The sequence below is a fragment of the Eurosta solidaginis genome, chromosome 5, assembly GCF_040869045.1.
Source record: "Eurosta solidaginis isolate ZX-2024a chromosome 5, ASM4086904v1, whole genome shotgun sequence".
In the NCBI taxonomy this organism is placed as follows: Eukaryota; Metazoa; Arthropoda; class Insecta; order Diptera; family Tephritidae; genus Eurosta; species Eurosta solidaginis.
In genome coordinates this window covers 66,800,556-66,823,163 of record NC_090323.1, presented here as the reverse complement: position 1 = coordinate 66,823,163, position 22,608 = coordinate 66,800,556, and the positions used below count along the sequence as shown (strand labels likewise).

At 36.0% G+C, this 22,608-nt stretch overlaps 2 protein-coding genes and 1 pseudogene across 10 annotated transcripts in view; 1 reads left to right on the top strand and 2 right to left on the bottom strand.

Moving 5' to 3' along the window:
* The window catches only part of rdgC (retinal degeneration C), a 524,170-nt gene that overhangs the window by 79,043 nt on the left and 422,519 nt on the right, over window positions 1-22,608 (top strand). The window lies entirely within an intron of this gene.
* Window positions 5,112-10,432, bottom strand: LOC137233715 (antigen 5 like allergen Cul n 1-like). Its single transcript, XM_067756996.1, has 3 exons — window positions 10,140-10,432; window positions 9,669-10,063; window positions 5,112-5,319 (listed from the first exon to the last, which is right to left on the bottom strand). Exons 1-3 carry the CDS (start codon window positions 10,287-10,289, stop codon window positions 5,277-5,279), a joined length of 588 nt encoding a protein of 195 aa, XP_067613097.1. The 5' UTR covers window positions 10,290-10,432; the 3' UTR covers window positions 5,112-5,276.
* LOC137233903 (venom allergen-1-like) lies at window positions 15,389-20,878 on the bottom strand (annotated as a pseudogene).

Sequence of the window (22,608 nt, the reverse complement as noted above, 5' to 3'; positions counted from 1 at the left end):
GCACAGATATATGTGACCTGGTCTATGAAAAGGTGGCTTATGACTCAAAAAAGAAATTGCGAGAAACAGCTGTTAAAGATAAACAATGCATTTCTTCAGTTTCTTAGTAGTTTTTCTTTTGCATTATGAACAGTCATGCCCAAAAGGCAAAGCACAAACCAGTTTCTGACCGATATTTTGGCTCCATTGCCATCGAAAAAAATGCTATCAAAAAAATCTGAGGATGCTTCACCAGCTACCAAAGTGGCATCGAAGGAACCAAAGGCTTCATCGTCTTTCATTTGTGCTCTTCTTTTTCTAAATTTTTAGTACACTTCTAAGCAAGTTGGGACTTTCTAGTTTTCACCACGTGAAAGAGCGTCTCAAAAACTATCGAAATCAGAAAAAAAGTGGAAACATTTTTTTGAGTCATAAGCTACCTTTTCATAGACCGGGTCACATATACAGCCAAGAGCTAATTTTCTTTACTCCATCCTTCGCATCTTTTGGATGGGAACGGCATCAGCCTCTCCACTTACCAGGATATCACTTACCGTTTTCATTAAGAGGAAAATGAGATGCTCTAAAATTGTAGGGTACCAATCCCAGCATACAACCCGCTCTGTGGGGAATAGACTTACATTGTACGTTTATATAGAAAACTGGTTTGTTCTTTATCATACTGCTGGTGCGTATAATTGTTTTCAGACGTTGCAGCGAAGCTCCGCCACTAATGAAAGTTGACGCTCCGGCTAAGAAAGTGTTTCTATCGGAACCCACATATGGAAGCAGAGGAAGAGCGCGGCCCCACTCCACTCGAAGGTCCAGGTGGAAAAGGTTTTAAACTCCCTTGGATTTATATAGATTAAAGGTATATTGATTCAATGCAACTCTGCTCTTCCTGCTGTTCTTCATTCCACTCCATTCGACTGCCTTCTTTTACTGCCTTTCACTCTATTCGTAACATAACCTCAATTTAAGCTGCCAAACTATATAGAAAACAAAGATAAAGACCTTCTATTAGCGTCACAGCGTTTGTGTTGTTAACTCAGTTTAAAAGAGACCATCGTAAGCCACAAATATTCTGGCTTTAGAGATATAAGCAACTAGAATAGAAAGTGTAATATACTGTGGCGAATGATAGCAATTGCGATGCCTCTCTTGGAGAGATATGCGATCGGGGCAACACAGCGAATAACAGCAGCGCAAGCTGAAGGATAATCATTCAGTTTGAATAAAAAAACGCTATTAGTGAAGTATGCGGTAATTGGAATTATGAAGTACTACTCCCTAAGTAGTCTAAATAAAGAACGTTTTTGTATACTTAATATTTGAGTTATTTATACGACAGTTAAGCGATTCGAACGTTGACAGAGGCTACAAAATAATCAGAAAATTTCCAAAATTGGCTACAATACGATAAAACAATATTTCCTGACAGATTGAAATGACTCTATGTATATATGTATCGAATGCAGCCGCCCCTTTGTCCACTCATCGGCGTTTTCATTATTTTCGTTTTTATCATGAATAAAAGCGAGTATTGATTTAAGTTCTTCTCTAAACGAGTTATCTCTAAAGCTTGTTTGCACTCTGTGGGCTGCATGAGCTGGTATGCAAGATTACTGCTTTGGTAATAAACCAAATATTTATTTTATTTAAAAAAAATTTTTTTTTGTTAATTTTTGAGTTTAAATATTTTAATACTAATACGAATTTTCTTGTTTTGAAATTATTCAAAAATTTTAGGTTAACACGAAAATTCAATTAGAAATTATTTTAAAAATTAAAGTAGAGTACAAAGTAGTTAACACTACAACTGCCTTGCCTTGATGCGATTGCAGCCCAAGTACTCTTCTTCTAGTATTTCGGTATATTTTGCCACGGCCACAAATTCCACCTTAAAGCGCACTTCAGTGTTCTGGCAGATTTTAGTAGACCCTACGCCTATTTTCCCACCATAAGAGCCAGGCGGATTGCTGGCGGGTATTATCTATGAGATTATGGGATTATCTAATCTAGAACAGGTGATATAATCCAAGTCTGCAATGGCAATCTGTCGGAGCCTTTCCCTGTTAATCACGGTGCTCGCCAAGGCTGCTTTTTAACCCCGGTTCTATTCTCTTTGTACTTAAATTACCTAAATTACTATTTATGCGGGGGTGTCAGGGTTAATCACATTAATGTTAAGGTGCAGATGTACGCAGATGAGCTGGTCTTACTTGCGGAATAACCTGAGCAGCTACAGGAAATGATAAACTCCGTTTACACTTACTGTAGTCAATGGGCACTAACTGTCAACTTGAACAAGTCAAAAATCATGGTATTTAGGAAAGGTAGTAGAGCCTCCGGCTCATGGAAATGGATCTACGGTAGCGAGGTTATTGAAGTAGTTCACGTATACAAATACTTAGGTGCGCTTCTCACTTGTCAACTATCTTTTTATCTTTTATTAAACATTTGGACTCAAAGCTAGTGGATGCTAAAAACGCTATCAACGCAACGTGGCTGAGCTTAGCTTATTAATAACCCTCGCATCTGTTTGTCGCAGAAAATAAAAATCTTCGAGGCTGCTTCCAGGTCCATTATGTTTTACGGCGCGCAGGTATGGGGGTTTAACGAATTCGACCAAGTTGAGAAACTTCTTAGATGTTTCATAAAGAAACTGATCTTCCTTCCCTCTAATATGCCAAACTAAATGTTTCACCTGGAAACAGGCTTGCAGCCATTATATTTACATACGCTATCACATGCCAGACTTCCGCGTATTCTAGCAGAGGAGACTGCCAACATGGGGATTTCTTGGATAAACAATAGGAAAGAACTTGCTAACACCGCCAGTCTACCTTTGATTATGCAATTGCCATCAGATAATATACAGATCTTCACTTCCTCGCTCTTAGAACGCTTAGCTGAGTATAATACAAAGAGGTTCCTCGAAAAGTCTCGGAAGTCTACAACCCACGACCTTTCCCCGGCCCTAGTGCCGTTGGAGAGTTCGTATTTCACTGAAGATTACAGTGCATATGCAGCCAGTCTGATTCTCCCGGCACGGGGAGGTTTGCTGAATCTAAACGCAAGAATCTATAGAAACATATCGCCTCCACTTTGCACAGTATGTAACTTGCACAAGCCAGAAGACGTTTTTCACTTTGTTGGGACATGTCCGATACATATATAACAAAATTCGTTTCCTTTGCTTTGGTGAAAGAATATTAGATCTGGTCAAGGCGGTTGCCAGTTTAAATAGATTTAATTTCGAGGCTCTGGCCAAGTTTCTCGCGGATAGCTTTATAATAAGGGACTTATTATTAAATTATGGAACTTTTCAGCTCATTTTTTGTAACAAAACAGTCGTTTATTTTATCTTCTACGCGTTTCGACGCATATTTGCGTCTTCCTCATGAAGGTAAGTTAACAATTATTTAATTATCACATCTGGGTATAATCAATTAAAAATTACATATCACACATCTTCTCTCATCCAGGCTCAAACATTTTGTCATCGGGACTTATTATTAAATGAATTTTCGTAGCTCGTTAGTATTTTATTTTATACGTGGTGCAACACACAACATACTCTGTTGTTGTCGCTACTATCTACTTTAATTTATTTACTTAGGTGTTTCGATGTACGCAAAAGCATACGTCATACTCTGAATCTGATTTTTTGGAAAAACAAATATATGCTACTACTAATCCTAGTGTGCTGCAGGACGGCGTATTTATACATATGTAGATAGACACTAACCATGTTAGAGCTCCGTGGATATACACTGCTTTTGCAGGGCTTACAACTTTTTCTTTAAATAGGTTCTATTGTCAATATATACGCATCGGTGCAAAATTTCAATTATGCACCTGTAGGTATTTCGAATATGTGTGATATGGAAGTTTGATGTTGTACGTGATGTACCACACCCCTTTTCCAATATACTTCAATTTTCGTTAAAAAATCTGCCACTAACAATATTGATAGCTCTGCCAAGTTTCTTTAGTGTGTTTTAAGCGGCTCAGCAGGTATGTGATATGGAAAGAAAAAATGTGTATGGGATGCAACACAACCTCTTTTTCTAATTCCTCCCACTTTTCATCACTAATACAGTATCTATGTTGTGCATATGGCTTACAAGTATCATTACTAAGATATTATTAGAATAAGAGATATCAGATCCCATATGGTGATCTACATATTAGATGCCACGACCCCTATATACCGATTTTACCTCGTATGTACTGAAGAAGTCTACTTTTTGGTTTTAAACAAATCCAGAAAGATTAAAAAACAGAAATTTGCATTAAACCCAAAACCAAGCTGTGTAAATGTGCTGCAATTTAAAGATTATTTTCCACAATATGTTGTTATATATATGAAGTGCCATGATATATGTGACCTGGAATCATGAAACGACCCTATTGTGCGAAAATACCGTTCCTTACTTTTTGAGTGATTCTTATACGAAATTTAACTCTCTTCCAAATGGGACAAATCGAAGTTTTCTATCTTTCTTCGTTTTTTCGCGAATCGGTTTTGATCCATGCGCCACCTATCGGAGCTTTTTTTCTTATTATTGCATTGTCATCGGGTTCTGAACTATATTCCAAGTTTCAAGGTTGTAGCTTATCGGGGAGTTAATCAAATTTTAATTACAAAATTCGTTCACAACGGCCAGCCTCTACACAGAGTCAAGCTAAACAAAAACTTTAAATGCGTTTTTCTCGAAAACTTGTTTTCGCACAATAGGGTCGTTTCATGATTCCAGATCACATATAGTGTTATACAGATTTGTTAGCTCAGTAGATAGAACATCGACTTAAAACCTAAAAACGGACGGTAACTTGTTTTTTGTCTAAACTGATTGGGTATACATCTCTGGTTTTAAGTTATGCCCACATGTATTCACGAAAACCGGAATAATCTAAATTTTAAAACGAAATATAGTTGATTATATATGTAATATAACAATTAGTTTTATTCATATTTTCATTCATATCATTAAAGTCCATAGACCGCCCTCAGGCCAGAAAAATGGTTTTTGGTTGTAGCATGTTTGTCAGTTTTCTTTAAGACTTTACGTTTGGGCGGTTTAGAAGGATTCTCTGTGTAGTCCATAGTTTTCTTTAATGCTGCACAAATTTTCGTAATTTTCACTAGTCCCGATTTGCATCTCGATCCAGGAACACCAACTTTATATAATGCTTTACCCGCATGAACGTCAGTTGTATATAGGCAAATCAACAAAAAGTACTCCATTTTTTTCGAGTTAATCCAATGAGATGCCGCACAGCCCACTTGATTATTTCTTTCCGAAATGGCAACGTCCGAAGAAGTCCGCATGTCTGAAAAGATACAGTCATACTTGTATAAGCGGGTTAACCCCTTTATCCCCAAAATTTATATCCCCAAATCAAAATCCTCAAATCAAAATCCCAAAATCAAAATCCCATAATCAAAATCCCCCAACACGAAATCCCCATTTTTCTGTGTAAAAAACGGTCAAATTAGGAATGTTTTTTAGACATAAAAAGAATAGTTATGTTTATTCTATTTCCAAATTAACAATTCAACATTGATGATTTCACAAATATTTAATGGGCACATTAAAGAAAATACAGTGCAACACAATAACTTATAAATACGATTAATATAGTATTTACATAACAAAAAATGCAAAATTTATTGCATTGCAGATAAACACCGGAACATTTTTTTTTTGTTTTTACAAATTATAAATACATATGTACATACATATATTTTTATGTATAAATTACATTACAAAACCCTGCCAGCAATTTTCTAATAATTTCATCGTCTATCGCCAAGAAGTAAGTAATTCGATACATTTTGCAGTTAATAAGGCGATAGAAATTCATTTGACAAACAAAACTTAAACTTTAACGGAATTTTTTCTCCAAGAAGATATTTAGGCGATGGAGATCTGTGTTTTGAATTTTCCTTTTTTGAATTATTTTGAGAACTTTTGCAGTTTGCTTTCATAGTTTCCTTCTATTCGATAGCTTTATTAATGATATTATGCTAATTTTGCGATATTTTCTCAGCGTCGCTTCACTACCAGATCTAGGTTTTTCATTTAAATTTTTTAATATTTTTTCACAGAATTTGTAATAATAAATTTATTAACCAAAATTAAATAAATAGAAAATAAAATTTAAATCCGTGATCTGGCATTGAACCGACGACTTTTGCACGGTAGTTGAAGACCTAAGCCTCTGTGCCACCGAGGTACATAAGAAGTTGTTGTCAAATTCGCAATATAACATTGACATGGTTAGAACAAAAAGAAGATATGAAAACACAATGCAAATAGAACGTCTACCGTTAGGTTATTCCCCATCATTTTACTTTATGCTTATATATTTTATCATACTTACATATACATAAATGCGTAATTATGTTTATACTCGTCAGAACTTTACTTCATGATTTAATTAAACATGTTTGTGATTTTGTGTTCAAGGTTTTTTGATATTTCCTCAATAAAGGTTTGGGGATTCAGCCCCAAAAAAGTGTGGGGATTTTGTGTTGGGGATTTTGGTTATGGGATTTTTAATTTGGGGATTATGTATTAGGAATTTTTTTTTTGGGGATTTAGGGGCACTCCCTGTATAAGCATATTGTTTGTGTGTATATTTCATATTTTCGAAATATATTACATATTGTAGCGAATGTTAGCGTGTGGCAGTCGATGCGTCACTGTGCTGCTAGTAAATACTTGCCATATAAGCCATATACACACATACATAGAAGGCAACGAAGAATATTTCACACGCATAACCAGCTAACAGTGGAAATGTAAGTTTTATTAACAGAAGTATATGACAAACAGTATAATATAAACTAAAATTTTGAAATTTTCTTAACAAAAAGTGCTAGTTTTCGTATGGTATGAGGATATAAACGTTTTAAAGCTTGGAGAAGATTGTTAAATACGACTAAGTAAAAGAATTATGTAGTCGCTAAATCAAAAGGGTCGAAATAATGGAATATATGGTGCTAGTCATTTATCGCGGTACAAGAATGCGCCGTGGTGTGATGATAGTGTGCTCCGTCATCCACACCGAAGATCCTGGATTCACGGCCCGAGAAAAGCAACATAAAAGTTTTAGAAACAAGGTTTTTATATTATAAGAAAATTTTTCTAAGCGGGGTCCCCCTCGGCAGTGTTTGCCAAGCACTCCGAGTGTATTTCTGTCATGAAAACTCTCAATGAAAATTCATCTGTCTTGCAGAGCATACAACAAGGAGGTTCTGTCCCCTCGATTTGTAGTAAAAATTAAAAGGAGCACGATGCAAATTGGAAGACGAGGTCGGCCTAAAATCTCTTCGGAGGTTATCGCGCCTTACGTACATATATTTTTTATTTATAAGGCCCCGAAGTTTTCCTAAATAGTTACAATCAATCACGTGTAATGTTTTTTATTTTACTACGTTGCCGTTTTTTAATGTAAAATGGGCTACATAGATTTCAAACTGACCAATCCCAACTGAGACAAGAGTTGATCAATTATGCCCCAATATAGCAAAAGAGATCAATCGGAGATCACTCCCCTTGGTGATTAATCGCACGATTTTTTGCAGGAATGCTCTTAGTTATAGTAGTGGTAGTAGAAGATTGGTCAAATTAGTGCCTAAAAAATTTTTATAAAACAAAGATTGCATCTATAAATTATTTTATTTACATTAAATTAAACTAAAGTAAACATTACTTTGAATTTTTTACTAGATGTATGAATTCTTTGTCCTGTTGTGTTTTTTATGAAACAAATTAATAGAACGCTTGAAAAATTGCCTTAAACATTTAGTTTCTCTCTTAGCTTTAAAAATTTTTATTTAGCATCTATTTTTTAGCCATCTAGTTTTTTTTCTGAAAAAGTTCTTGCAATACTGATCATGGTACCAAACTTAATAAAAATGTAAGGCGCGATAATCTCTGAAAAGATCTAAGGCCGAGCTTCTCTTCCAATTTGCGTCGTGATCCTCTTGATTTTCCCTACAAATTGGCCGGACGGGACCTACGTGCTTTATGCCGACTCCGAGCGGCATCTGCAAGGCAGATCAGTTTTCACTGAGTGCTTTTCATGGCAGAAATACACCCGGAGCGCTTGCCAAACCCTACCGAGGGGCGACCCCGCTTAGAAAAATTTTCTTCTAATTGGAAAACCCTATTTCTAAAATTTTGATGTTGCTTTGCCCGGGGTGTAAACCCAGGGCATACGGTGTGGTAGGCGGAGCACGCTACCATCACACCACGGTGGCCACCACGACCACCAAACTTAATACTCTTTTTCATTTTCATGACAGCTATAAAAAATCAAAAATTTTATGTATTTAGGGTTTTAAATAACTGCTTAATTAGTTTTGAGAACAATCGGAGTTGTTTAGTCTTTTTATACGTTAAGAAGCAAAATCTCTATATCAGCAAATGAATGGTAATTGCGAATAACATGGTAAGTCAAAAAATAATAATTTTTCAGGAGAACAAAGAAACGTTTATTATGGAAAAATAGGTTTTATTTTATTATTTTTTAAGCTTCTTCAAAAATATGATAACAAAAACTTGAATACAAAAAATTTTTCAATTTTGATATGAAATCACATTTAAATTTACTGTTTCAAAATTTTTTCAGTGGAAAAACGTTGTATGTTCTAATCTAATGTATACCCAAATTTATCTGGAATGTGTGACAAATCATTTTTTTGCAAATTCTCTCTTTTCTTCCATTCTGGGCCCACAAAAAAAAGTTGACATAAAAGCCCCGTCACATAAATCGTTTTTCATATAGATACGTTTAACTCAATCTTATGCATTGTGAGTAGATTGCACGTATTTTTATGGAGAACGGCAGATTGAGCGACACTGGCGCCATCTGACATGAAAAAGTAGCCAACTTCCAACTTGTGTTACAAGCAAAGCATAAGAAGAAGAATTTGACATTGCGTTGAACACATCTATATGAAAAAGTTGATTGTGCCTCAGCCAAACGTTGCGCTTACTAGTGCCTTCTTTAGATTTTCCTCTCTTAGGCACGCTATGTTCGATTAAAGAGGCCAAAAATGTCGTTTGCTAATTTTTTCCATAGAATTTATGAAAATGTTGTTTTATTTGAACCAAGCAAAGTTTTTGGCATATAAATAGACATCGGCTATCAGAAACCTGTTTTTAATATTAATCAAGCAGAAATAAAGTGATCCACACTTATAACGTCTTTCCATATTACCTCTTCTACTGGGTATATTTTGATTTTTTCTTGTTATGTAATCGTTTCCAGTATCTCTTAACTTTTTTCTTTTGTTATCTTTCCAATTATCACTATTATTTCTTCTTTTTGATCCTCTATTACACTTAGCAATAACTTTCGACATTGCTGTACGTATTATTTCGCGAGTTACTTGCAACGTTTTTCCACTCACTGAATATTCCTAACTGTATTTCTATAGCTATGGGGTGCATAATTTCTGGAAAATTTGATGCTTCAGCTAAATAGCAGATCAATATTAGTGGTTTTTTGGCAGAAATCGGTTTTGAAAAAATTGTAACTTACCACGTTATTCGCGATTACCGTTTAATTGTTTAGTGATCTGTCTTTGGTTACGGGAAACGTAACATAAATGCTATATACCTTCAGCTTACAATATATTAGAGAACTGCTTTTAAGTATAAACATACCCCTTAGGCTTTTCTGGAAAGCTAACAACCATTGCTGGCGTTACCTCTGCCGATGTATTCAACCATTCGATAACGCGCGACGGCACAATTTGTTCGTATTCAACTTTTGTAGTTGGAAATTTATAATTATTTGCACTGCGACCTGGCTCTGGGCACTCTGGTGTTCTATAACAATATGGATCTGCTATTAGACAACGTCTTGCACTATATTCCGCTAAATCAGCCAACTTCTTGTCCCAAAACATTTCACCCATATGTGCTGCGGGTGGTAACTTTGGTAACTCGAGACCAGCTGCTACACTATTTCGCATCTCGTTGTGCAGGCTTAATATGATGGCTTGAAATTCGTGTAGCGATATAATATTTGCATCGGGTGGACAATTCTCTATAAGTTTCTGTTCACATAAAAGTAGCATTAAATTCTTGACTTTCCTACAAAAATATGTCATCCCTTATCTTTATTTTATGTACCTTTTCTGGATTTGCACAAACTCCGTGCGTTTTATTGGTATTAACACAGCCAAGCTCACAATATTCCGCGACATTGCCGCTATATGTTCGATTGGTAGCGTTTGCAATTAAACACCTTATAATAAAAAAAATCAGGAACGTTGCCATCATTTTTTATTTTAACATTAGAATTAGATCTTAATGCTAGCTCAGCTACGAAAAAACTGAAAATTTTGATTCCGTGCAATTGGGCTCGAAGTGAAAAGTGCGCTCTAAGTCAAGAACGATAATTATGAAAACGTAATATAATATTTAAAGCTTTGGACTGTTTTTATGTTGCAAATTACAATAAGCAGTAAAATTAGGTGAGTGAGGAGTATGATCATTTATAAATACTTATATGTATATGTGTTAAACTGTAAATATATTATTACACAAACACTCTGCCGGAAATTAGTAATTAAGTGAATTGTTTACGCGCGTTGTTTTCTCTAATCATAATTTTTCAGTCATTTGGAATCCGATGTACTCTTCACACTGAATTGAAAGAATTCAGCGCAAATTCATAGATTTTCTCAACCTCTACACTTTATTCCTTCACTATAGCAGGCACCTTGTCGTTGGTGTGAGGGCTTAGCCGAACTCCATAGCGCCCGACTATGGGGCTGAGCGGATTAGGGCCAGCATCTACGCCGTTTGGTTTCAAAGGAGGTCGGCGGGATGTCGGTGACCAAGAACTGCCAACCCCCTAATCCAGCGTGTTATTCGGACGGTGCCTATTGAACGATTTGCAGTCATGGCATATATTCGGCTGTATTTGAACGGAGTCTTCCCGATATCGGGCCGCCTCTGGAAGTAATGATGGCCTTACCACAGCAAGGGGCTCTGTTGTGTCGATTGAATGATTATCATAACGGAAGCTTTAAAAACTACTCTTACAGCAGCATTGCATGCCACTCTACACATCCCGCCTGCAGACCTAACGGCCAAAAATATCGTTATGAATCGTTATGACGATGACATAATTTAGGCCTAGTCAGTAACAGTAATACCAGGAAGTGTGAGCTGCAGGAAGAAAAGCTCCGCCACTAATGAAAGTTGACGCTCCGGCTAAGAAAGTGTTTCTATCGGAACCCACATATGGAAGCAGAGGAAGAGCGCGGCCCCACTCCACTCGAAGGTCCAGGTGGAAAAGGTTTTAAACTCCCTTGGATTTATATAGATTAAAGGTATATTGATTCAATGCAACTCTGCTCTTCCTGCTGTTCTTCATTCCACTCCATTCGACTGCCTTCTTTTACTGCCTTTCACTCTATTCGTAACATAACCTCAATTTAAGCTGCCAAACTATATAGAAAACAAAGATAAAGACCTTCTATTAGCGTCACAGCGTTTGTGTTGTTAACTCAGTTTAAAAGAGACCATCGTAAGCCACAAATATTCTGGCTTTAGAGATATAAGCAACTAGAATAGAAAGTGTAATATACTGTGGCGAATGATAGCAATTGCGATGCCTCTCTTGGAGAGATATGCGATCGGGGCAACACAGCGAATAACAGCAGCGCAAGCTGAAGGATAATCATTCAGTTTGAATAAAAAAACGCTATTAGTGAAGTATGCGGTAATTGGAATTATGAAGTACTACTCCCTAAGTAGTCTAAATAAAGAACGTTTTTGTATACTTAATATTTGAGTTATTTATACGACAGTTAAGCGATTCGAACGTTGACAGAGGCTACAAAATAATCAGAAAATTTCCAAAATTGGCTACAATACGATAAAACAATATTTCCTGACAGATTGAAATGACTCTATGTATATATGTATCGAATGCAGCCGCCCCTTTGTCCACTCATCGGCGTTTTCATTATTTTCGTTTTTATCATGAATAAAAGCGAGTATTGATTTAAGTTCTTCTCTAAACGAGTTATCTCTAAAGCTTGTTTGCACTCTGTGGGCTGCATGAGCTGGTATGCAAGATTACTGCTTTGGTAATAAACCAAATATTTATTTTATTTAAAAAAAATTTTTTTTTGTTAATTTTTGAGTTTAAATATTTTAATACTAATACGAATTTTCTTGTTTTGAAATTATTCAAAAATTTTAGGTTAACACGAAAATTCAATTAAAAATTATTTTAAAAATTAAAGTAGAGTACAAAGTAGTTAACACTACAACTGCCTTGCCTTGATGCGATTGCAGCCCAAGTACTCTTCTTCTAGTATTTCGGTATATTTTGCCACGGCCACAAATTCCACCTTAAAGCGCACTTCAGTGTTCTGGCAGATTTTAGTAGACCCTACGCCTATTTTCCCACCATAAGAGCCAGGCGGATTGCTGGCGGGTATTATCTATGAGATTATGGGATTATCTAATCTAGAACAGGTGATATAATCCAAGTCTGCAATGGCAATCTGTCGGAGCCTTTCCCTGTTAATCACGGTGCTCGCCAAGGCTGCTTTTTAACCCCGGTTCTATTCTCTTTGTACTTAAATTACCTAAATTACTATTTATGCGGGGGTGTCAGGGTTAATCACATTAATGTTAAGGTGCAGATGTACGCAGATGAGCTGGTCTTACTTGCGGAATAACCTGAGCAGCTACAGGAAATGATAAACTCCGTTTACACTTACTGTAGTCAATGGGCACTAACTGTCAACTTGAACAAGTCAAAAATCATGGTATTTAGGAAAGGTAGTAGAGCCTCCGGCTCATGGAAATGGATCTACGGTAGCGAGGTTATTGAAGTAGTTCACGTATACAAATACTTAGGTGCGCTTCTCACTTGTCAACTATCTTTTTATCTTTTATTAAACATTTGGACTCAAAGCTAGTGGATGCTAAAAACGCTATCAACGCAACGTGGCTGAGCTTAGCTTATTAATAACCCTCGCATCTGTTTGTCGCAGAAAATAAAAATCTTCGAGGCTGCTTCCAGGTCCATTATGTTTTACGGCGCGCAGGTATGGGGGTTTAACGAATTCGACCAAGTTGAGAAACTTCTTAGATGTTTCATAAAGAAACTGATCTTCCTTCCCTCTAATATGCCAAACTAAATGTTTCACCTGGAAACAGGCTTGCAGCCATTATATTTACATACGCTATCACATGCCAGACTTCCGCGTATTCTAGCAGAGGAGACTGCCAACATGGGGATTTCTTGGATAAACAATAGGAAAGAACTTGCTAACACCGCCAGTCTACCTTTGATTACGCAATTGCCATCAGATAATATACAGATCTTCACTTCCTCGCTCTTAGAACGCTTAGCTGAGTATAATACAAAGAGGTTCCTCGAAAAGTCTCGGAAGTCTACAACCCACGACCTTTCCCCGGCCCTAGTGCCGTTGGAGAGTTCGTATTTCACTGAAGATTACAGTGCATATGCAGCCAGTCTGATTCTCCCGGCACGGGGAGGTTTGTTGAATCTAAACGCAAGAATCTATAGAAACATATCGCCTCCACTTTGCACAGTATGTAACTTGCACAAGCCAGAAGACGTTTTTCACTTTGTTGGGACATGTCCGATACATATATAACAAAATTCGTTTCCTTTGCTTTGGTGAAAGAATATTAGATCTGGTCAAGGCGGTTGCCAGTTTAAATAGATTTAATTTCGAGGCTCTGGCCAAGTTTCTCGCGGATAGCTTTATAATAAGGGACTTATTATTAAATTATGGAACTTTTCAGCTCATTTTTTGTAACAAAACAGTCGTTTATTTTATCTTCTACGCGTTTCGACGCATATTTGCGTCTTCCTCATGAAGGTAAGTTAACAATTATTTAATTATCACATCTGGGTATAATCAATTAAAAATTACATATCACACATCTTCTCTCATCCAGGCTCAAACATTTTGTCATCGGGACTTATTATTAAATGAATTTTCGTAGCTCGTTAGTATTTTATTTTATACGTGGTGCAACACACAACATACTCTGTTGTTGTCGCTACTATCTACTTTAATTTATTTACTTAGGTGTTTCGATGTACGCAAAAGCATACGTCATACTCTGTATCTGATTTTTTGGAAAAATAAATATATGCTACTACTAATCCTAGTGTGCTGCAGGACGGCGTATTTATACATATGTAGATAGACACTAACCATGTTAGAGCTCCGTGGATATACACTGCTTTTGCAGGGCTTACAACTTTTTCTTTAAATAGGTTCTATTGTCAATATATACGCATCGGTGCAAAATTTCAATTATGCACCTGTAGGTATTTCGAATATGTGTGATATGGAAGTTTGATGTTGTACGTGATGTACCACACCCCTTTTCCAATATACTTCAATTTTCGTTAAAAAATCTGCCACTAACAATATTGATAGCTCTGCCAAGTTTCTTTAGTGTGTTTTAAGCGGCTCAGCAGGTATGTGATATGGAAAGAAAAAATGTGTATGGGATGCAACACAACCTCTTTTTCTAATTCCTCCCACTTTTCATCACTAATACAGTATCTATGTTGTGCATATGGCTTACAAGTATCATTACTAAGATATTATTAGAATAAGAGATATCAGATCCCATATGGTGATCTACATATTAGATGCCACGACCCCTATATACCGATTTTACCTCGTATGTACTGAAGAAGTCTACTTTTTGGTTTTAAACAAATCCAGAAAGATTAAAAAACAGAAATTTGCATTAAACCCAAAACCAAGCTGTGTAAATGTGCTGCAATTTAAAGATTATTTTCCACAATATGTTGTTATATATATGAAGTGCCATGATATATGTGACCTGGAATCATGAAACGACCCTATTGTGCGAAAATACCGTTCCTTACTTTTTGAGTGATTCTTATACGAAATTTAACTCTCTTCCAAATGGGACAAATCGAAGTTTTCTATCTTTCTTCGTTTTTTCGCGAATCGGTTTTGATCCATGCGCCACCTATCGGAGCTTTTTTTCTTATTATTGCATTGTCATCGGGTTCTGAACTATATTCCAAGTTTCAAGGTTGTAGCTTATCGGGGAGTTAATCAAATTTTAATTACAAAATTCGTTCACAACGGCCAGCCTCTACACAGAGTCAAGCTAAACAAAAACTTTAAATGCGTTTTTCTCGAAAACTTGTTTTCGCACAATAGGGTCGTTTCATGATTCCAGATCACATATAGTGTTATACAGATTTGTTAGCTCAGTAGATAGAACATCGACTTAAAACCTAAAAACGGACGGTAACTTGTTTTTTGTCTAAACTGATTGGGTATACATCTCTGGTTTTAAGTTATGCCCACATGTATTCACGAAAACCGGAATAATCTAAATTTTAAACGAAATATAGGTTGATTATATATGTAATATAACAATTTAGTTTTATTCATATTTTCATTCATATCATTAAAGTCCATAGACCGCCCTCAGGCCAGAAAAATGGTTTTTTGGTTGTAGCATGTTTGTCAGTTTTCTTTAAGACTTTACGTTTGGGCGGTTTAGAAGGATTCTCTGTGTAGTCATAGTTTTCTTTAATGCTGCACAAATTTTCGTAATTTTCACTTAGTCCCGATTTGCATCTCGATCCAGGAACACCAACTTTATATAATGCTTTACCCGCATGAACGTCAGTTGTATATAGGCAAATCAACAAAAAGTACTCCATTTTTTTCGAGTTAATCCAATGAGATGCCGCACAGCCCACTTGATTATTTCTTTCCGAAATGGCACGTCCGAAGAAGTCCGCATGTCTGAAAAGATACAGTCATACTTGTATAAGCGGGTTAACCCCTTTATCCCCAAAATTTATATCCCCAAATCAAAATCCTCAAATCAAAATCCCCAAAATCAAAATCCCATAATCAAAATCCCCAACACGAAATCCCCATTTTCTGTGTAAAAAACGGTCAAATTAGGAATGTTTTTTAGACATAAAAAGAATAGTTATGTTTATTCTATTTCCAAATTAACAATTCAACATTGATGATTTCACAAATATTTAATGGGCACATTAAAGAAAATACAGTGCAACACAATAACTTATAAATACGATTAATATAGTATTTACATAACAAAAAATGCAAAATTTATTGCATTGCAGATAAACACCGGAACATTTTTTTTTTGTTTTTACAAATTATAAATACATATGTACATACATATATTTTTATGTATAAATTACATTACAAAACCCTGCCAGCAATTTTCTAATAATTTCATCGTCTATAGCCAAGAAGTAAGTAATTCGATACATTTTGCAGTTAATAAGGCGATAGAAATTCATTTGACAAACAAAACTTAAACTTTAACGGAATTTTTTCTCCAAGAAGATATTTAGGCGATGGAGATCTGTGTTTTGAATTTTCCTTTTTTGAATTATTTTGAGAACTTTTGCAGTTTGCTTTCATAGTTTCCTTCTATTCGATAGCTTTATTAATGATATTATGCTAATTTTGCGATATTTTCTCAGCGTCGCTTCACTACCAGATCTAGGTTTTTCATTTAAATTTTTTAATATTTTTTCACAGAATTTGTAATAATAAATTTATTAACCAAAATTAAATAAATAGAAAATAAAATTTAAATCCGTGATCTGGCATTGAACCGACGACTTTTGCACGGTAGTTGAAGACCTAAGCCTCTGTGCCACCGAGGTACATAAGAAGTTGTTGTCAAATTCGCAATATAACATTGACATGGTTAGAACAAAAAGAAGATATGAAAACACAATGCAAATAGAACGTCTACCGTTAGGTTATTCCCCATCATTTTACTTTATGCTTATATATTTTATCATACTTACATATACATAAATGCGTAATTATGTTTATACTCGTCAGAACTTTACTTCATGATTTAATTAAACATGTTTGTGATTTTGTGTTCAAGGTTTTTTGATATTTCCTCAATAAAGGTTTGGGGATTCAGCCCCAAAAAAGTGTGGGGATTTTGTGTTGGGGATTTTGGTTATGGGATTTTTAATTTGGGGATTATGTATTAGGAATTTTTTTTTTGGGGATTTAGGGGCACTCCCTGTATAAGCATATTGTTTGTGTGTATATTTCATATTTTCGAAATATATTACATATTGTAGCGAATGTTAGCGTGTGGCAGTCGATGCGTCACTGTGCTGCTAGTAAATACTTGCCATATAAGCCATATACACACATACATAGAAGGCAACGAAGAATATTTCACACGCATAACCAGCTAACAGTGGAAATGTAAGTTTTATTAACAGAAGTATATGACAAACAGTATAATATAAACTAAAATTTTGAAATTTTCTTAACAAAAAGTGCTAGTTTTCGTATGGTATGAGGATATAAACGTTTTAAAGCTTGGAGAAGATTGTTAAATACGACTAAGTAAAAGAATTATGTAGTCGCTAAATCAAAAGGGTCGAAATAATGGAATATATGGTGCTAGTCATTTATCGCGGTACAAGAATGCGCCGTGGTGTGATGATAGTGTGCTCCGTCATCCACACCGAAGATCCTGGATTCACGGCCCGAGAAAAGCAACATAAAAGTTTTAGAAACAAGGTTTTTATATTATAAGAAAATTTTTCTAAGCGGGGTCCCCCTCGGCAGTGTTTGCCAAGCACTCCGAGTGTATTTCTGTCATGAAAACTCTCAATGAAAATTCATCTGTCTTGCAGAGCATACAACAAGGAGGTTCTGTCCCCTCGATTTGTAGTAAAAATTAAAAGGAGCACGATGCAAATTGGAAGACGAGGTCGGCCTAAAATCTCTTCGGAGGTTATCGCGCCTTACGTACATATATTTTTTATTTATAAGGCCCCGAAGTTTTCCTAAATAGTTACAATCAATCACGTGTAATGTTTTTTATTTTACTACGTTGCCGTTTTTTAATGTAAAATGGGCTACATAGATTTCAAACTGACCAATCCCAACTGAGACAAGAGTTGATCAATTATGCCCCAATATAGCAAAAGAGATCAATCGGAGATCACTCCCCTTGGTGATTAATCGCACGATTTTTTGCAGGAATGCTCTTAGTTATAGTAGTGGTAGTAGAAGATTGGTCAAATTAGTGCCTAAAAAATTTTTATAAAACAAAGATTGCATCTATAAATTATTTTATTTACATTAAATTAAACTAAAGTAAACATTACTTTGAATTTTTTACTAGATGTATGAATTCTTTGTCCTGTTGTGTTTTTTATGAAACAAATTAATAGAACGCTTGAAAAATTGCCTTAAACATTTAGTTTCTCTCTTAGCTTTAAAAATTTTTATTTAGCATCTATTTTTTAGCCATCTAGTTTTTTTTCTGAAAAAGTTCTTGCAATACTGATCATGGTACCAAACTTAATAAAAATGTAAGGCGCGATAATCTCTGAAAAGATCTAAGGCCGAGCTTCTCTTCCAATTTGCGTCGTGATCCTCTTGATTTTCCCTACAAATTGGCCGGACGGGACCTACGTGCTTTATGCCGACTCCGAGCGGCATCTGCAAGGCAGATCAGTTTTCACTGAGTGCTTTTCATGGCAGAAATACACCCGGAGCGCTTGCCAAACCCTACCGAGGGGCGACCCCGCTTAGAAAAATTTTCTTCTAATTGGAAAACCCTATTTCTAAAATTTTGATGTTGCTTTGCCCGGGGTGTAAACCCAGGGCATACGGTGTGGTAGGCGGAGCACGCTACCATCACACCACGGTGGCCACCACGACCACCAAACTTAATACTCTTTTTCATTTTCATGACAGCTATAAAAAATCAAAAATTTTATGTATTTAGGGTTTTAAATAACTGCTTAATTAGTTTTGAGAACAATCGGAGTTGTTTAGTCTTTTTATACGTTAAGAAGCAAAATCTCTATATCAGCAAATGAATGGTAATTGCGAATAACATGGTAAGTCAAAAAATAATAATTTTTCAGGAGAACAAAGAAACGTTTATTATGGAAAAATAGGTTTTATTTTATTATTTTTTAAGCTTCTTCAAAAATATGATAACAAAAACTTGAATACAAAAAATTTTTCAATTTTGATATGAAATCACATTTAAATTTACTGTTTCAAAATTTTTTCAGTGGAAAAACGTTGTATGTTCTAATCTAATGTATACCCAAATTTATCTGGAATGTGTGACAAATCATTTTTTTGCAAATTCTCTCTTTTCTTCCATTCTGGGCCCACAAAAAAAAGTTGACATAAAAGCCCCGTCACATAAATCGTTTTTCATATAGATACGTTTAACTCAATCTTATGCATTGTGAGTAGATTGCACGTATTTTTATGGAGAACGGCAGATTGAACGACACTGGCGCCATCTGACATGAAAAAGTAGCCAACTTCCAACTTGTGTTGCAAGCAAAGCATAAGAAGAAGAATTTGACATTGCGTTGAACACATCTATATGAAAAAGTTGATTGTGCCTCAGCCAAACGTTGCGCTTACTAGTGCCTTCTTTAGATTTTCCTTTCTTAGGCACGCTATGTTCGATTAAAGAGGCCAAAAATGTCGTTTGCTAATTTTTTCCATAGAATTTATGAAAATGTTGTTTTATTTGAACCAAGCAAAGTTTTTGGCATATAAATAGACATCGGCTATCAGAAACCTGTTTTTAATATTAATCAAGCAGAAATAAAGTGATCCACACTTATAACGTCTTTCCATATTACCTCTTCTACTGGGTATATTTTGATTTTTTCTTGTTATGTAATCGTTTCCAGTATCTCTTAACTTTTTTCTTTTGTTATCTTTCCAATTATCACTATTATTTCTTCTTTTTGATCCTCTATTACACTTAGCAATAACTTTCGACATTGCTGTACGTATTATTTCGCGAGTTACTTGCAACGTTTTTCCACTCACTGAATATTCCTAACTGTATTTCTATAGCTATGGGGTGCATAATTTCTGGAAAATTTGATGCTTCAGCTAAATAGCAGATCAATATTAGTGGTTTTTTGGCAGAAATCGGTTTTGAAAAAATTGTAACTTACCACGTTATTCGCGATTACCGTTTAATTGTTTAGTGATCTGTCTTTGGTTACGGGAAACGTAACATAAATGCTATATACCTTCAGCTTACAATATATTAGAGAACTGCTTTTAAGTATAAACATACCCCTTAGGCTTTTCTGGAAAGCTAACAACCATTGCTGGCGTTACCTCTGCCGATGTATTCAACCATTCGATAATTATTTGCACTGCGACCTGGCTCTGGGCACTCTGGTGTTCTATAACAATATGGATCTGCTATTAGACAACGTCTTGCACTATATTCCGCTAAATCAGCCAACTTCTTGTCCCAAAACATTTCACCCATATGTGCTGCGGGTGGTAACTTTGGTAACTCGAGACCAGCTGCTACACTATTTCGCATCTCGTTGTGCAGGCTTAATATGATGGCTTGAAATTCGTGTAGCGATATAATATTTGCATCGGGTGGACAATTCTCTATAAGTTTCTGTTCACATAAAAGTAGCATTAAATTCTTGACTTTCCTACAAAAATATGTCATCCCTTATCTTTATTTTATGTACCTTTTCTGGATTTGCACAAACTCCGTGCGTTTTATTGGTATTAACACAGCCAAGCTCACAATATTCCGCGACATTGCCGCTATATGTTCGATTGGTAGCGTTTGCAATTAAACACCTTATAATAAAAAAAATCAGGAACGTTGCCATCATTTTTTATTTTAACATTAGAATTAGATCTTAATGCTAGCTCAGCTACGAAAAAACTGAAAATTTTGATTCCGTGCAATTGGGCTCGAAGTGAAAAGTGCGCTCTAAGTCAAGAACGATAATTATGAAAACGTAATATAATATTTAAAGCTTTGGACTGTTTTTATGTTGCAAATTACAATAAGCAGTAAAATTAGGTGAGTGAGGAGTATGATCATTTATAAATACTTATATGTATATGTGTTAAACTGTAAATATATTATTACACAAACACTCTGCCGGAAATTAGTAATTAAGTGAATTGTTTACGCGCGTTGTTTTCTCTAATCATAATTTTTCAGTCATTTGGAATCCGATGTACTCTTCACACTGAATTGAAAGAATTCAGCGCAAATTCATAGATTTTCTCAACCTCTACACTTTATTCCTTCACTATAGCAGGCACCTTGTCGTTGGTGTGAGGGCTTAGCCGAACTCCATAGCGCCCGACTATGGGGCTGAGCGGATTAGGGCCAGCATCTACGCCGTTTGGTTTCAAAGGAGGTCGGCGGGATGTCGGTGACCAAGAACTGCCAACCCCCTAATCCAGCGTGTTATTCGGACGGTGCCTATTGAACGATTTGCAGTCATGGCATATATTCGGCTGTATTTGAACGGAGTCTTCCCGATATCGGGCCGCCTCTGGAAGTAATGATGGCCTTACCACAGCAAGGGGCTCTGTTGTGTCGATTGAATGATTATCATAACGGAAGCTTTAAAAACTACTCTTACAGCAGCATTGCATGCCACTCTACACATCCCGCCTGCAGACCTAACGGCCAAAAATATCGTTATGAATCGTTATGACGATGACATAATTTAGGCCTAGTCAGTAACAGTAATACCAGGAAGTGTGAGCTGCAGGAAGAAACGGTTGAGCACGTTCTGTGTTCGTGTCCTACGCTCGCAAGGTCAAGGCTCCAGCTATAAAGGGCGGCAGAGTTGCCAGATCTCGAAGCAGCAATTAAGCAGGGTCATAGAAAACTGCCTGAATTTGCCAAGAGGACGGAGTTATTCTATAACATATGCCCTGGCACCTGATTGGGGTTCTTCCGTCTGGTCGTCAAACAAATTTTGGTGGTAGCACTATTCAGTCTATGTGAGGTCTTTATTGACCAGCCAGTTCAACCTAACCTAACCTCTACCTTTTGTTAATTCCCTGCCACCCTTCAATGCTAGATGCATGGTTATCAATGTCTTGCCACTTGAAGTCAGGCGTTTTGTTCGAAACGTAATGTTTATTTTCAACATAATATCCAGTGCCATTGACAGTTCAGAACTACTTGTCTCTAACAGAACTCTCAGCGTTGAAGTTCTGCGTTCGAATTACTTCAGTTTTGCACCTATTCTTAGAAGACTTAGAGATGTAGAATTTAAACGCCTATCCAGAAGCCTTGATCTGGACTTTATCATGCCAAGGTCTCTGTTTAAGGCACGCATTGAGTCTGATTACTTATCACAGTAAATCTCATGCACCTATTCTTAGAAGACCTAGAGATGTATTTAAGATGAATTTAATAGCCTATCCTGAAGCCTTGATCTGGACTTTATCATGCCAAGGTCTCTGTTTAAGGCACGCATTGAGTCTGATTACTTATCGCAGTAAATCTCATTTTAAAATCGTTAAACTAGTACTAAGGTAACCTGTAATTTAGTCAGTGAGGTTGATACCATTTGACTTAATAAAGATATATATATAAGAATGTAAATTCAGGCTTAGTAAGGGACTGTATTGAGTACTAGAGAATGTGTAAGCATAGGGGTGTGTGTGCTATTCATATATACCAATGCAATTATATTGTATTGGAGACAGTATTAGAGAATTTGTAAGCGTAGTGT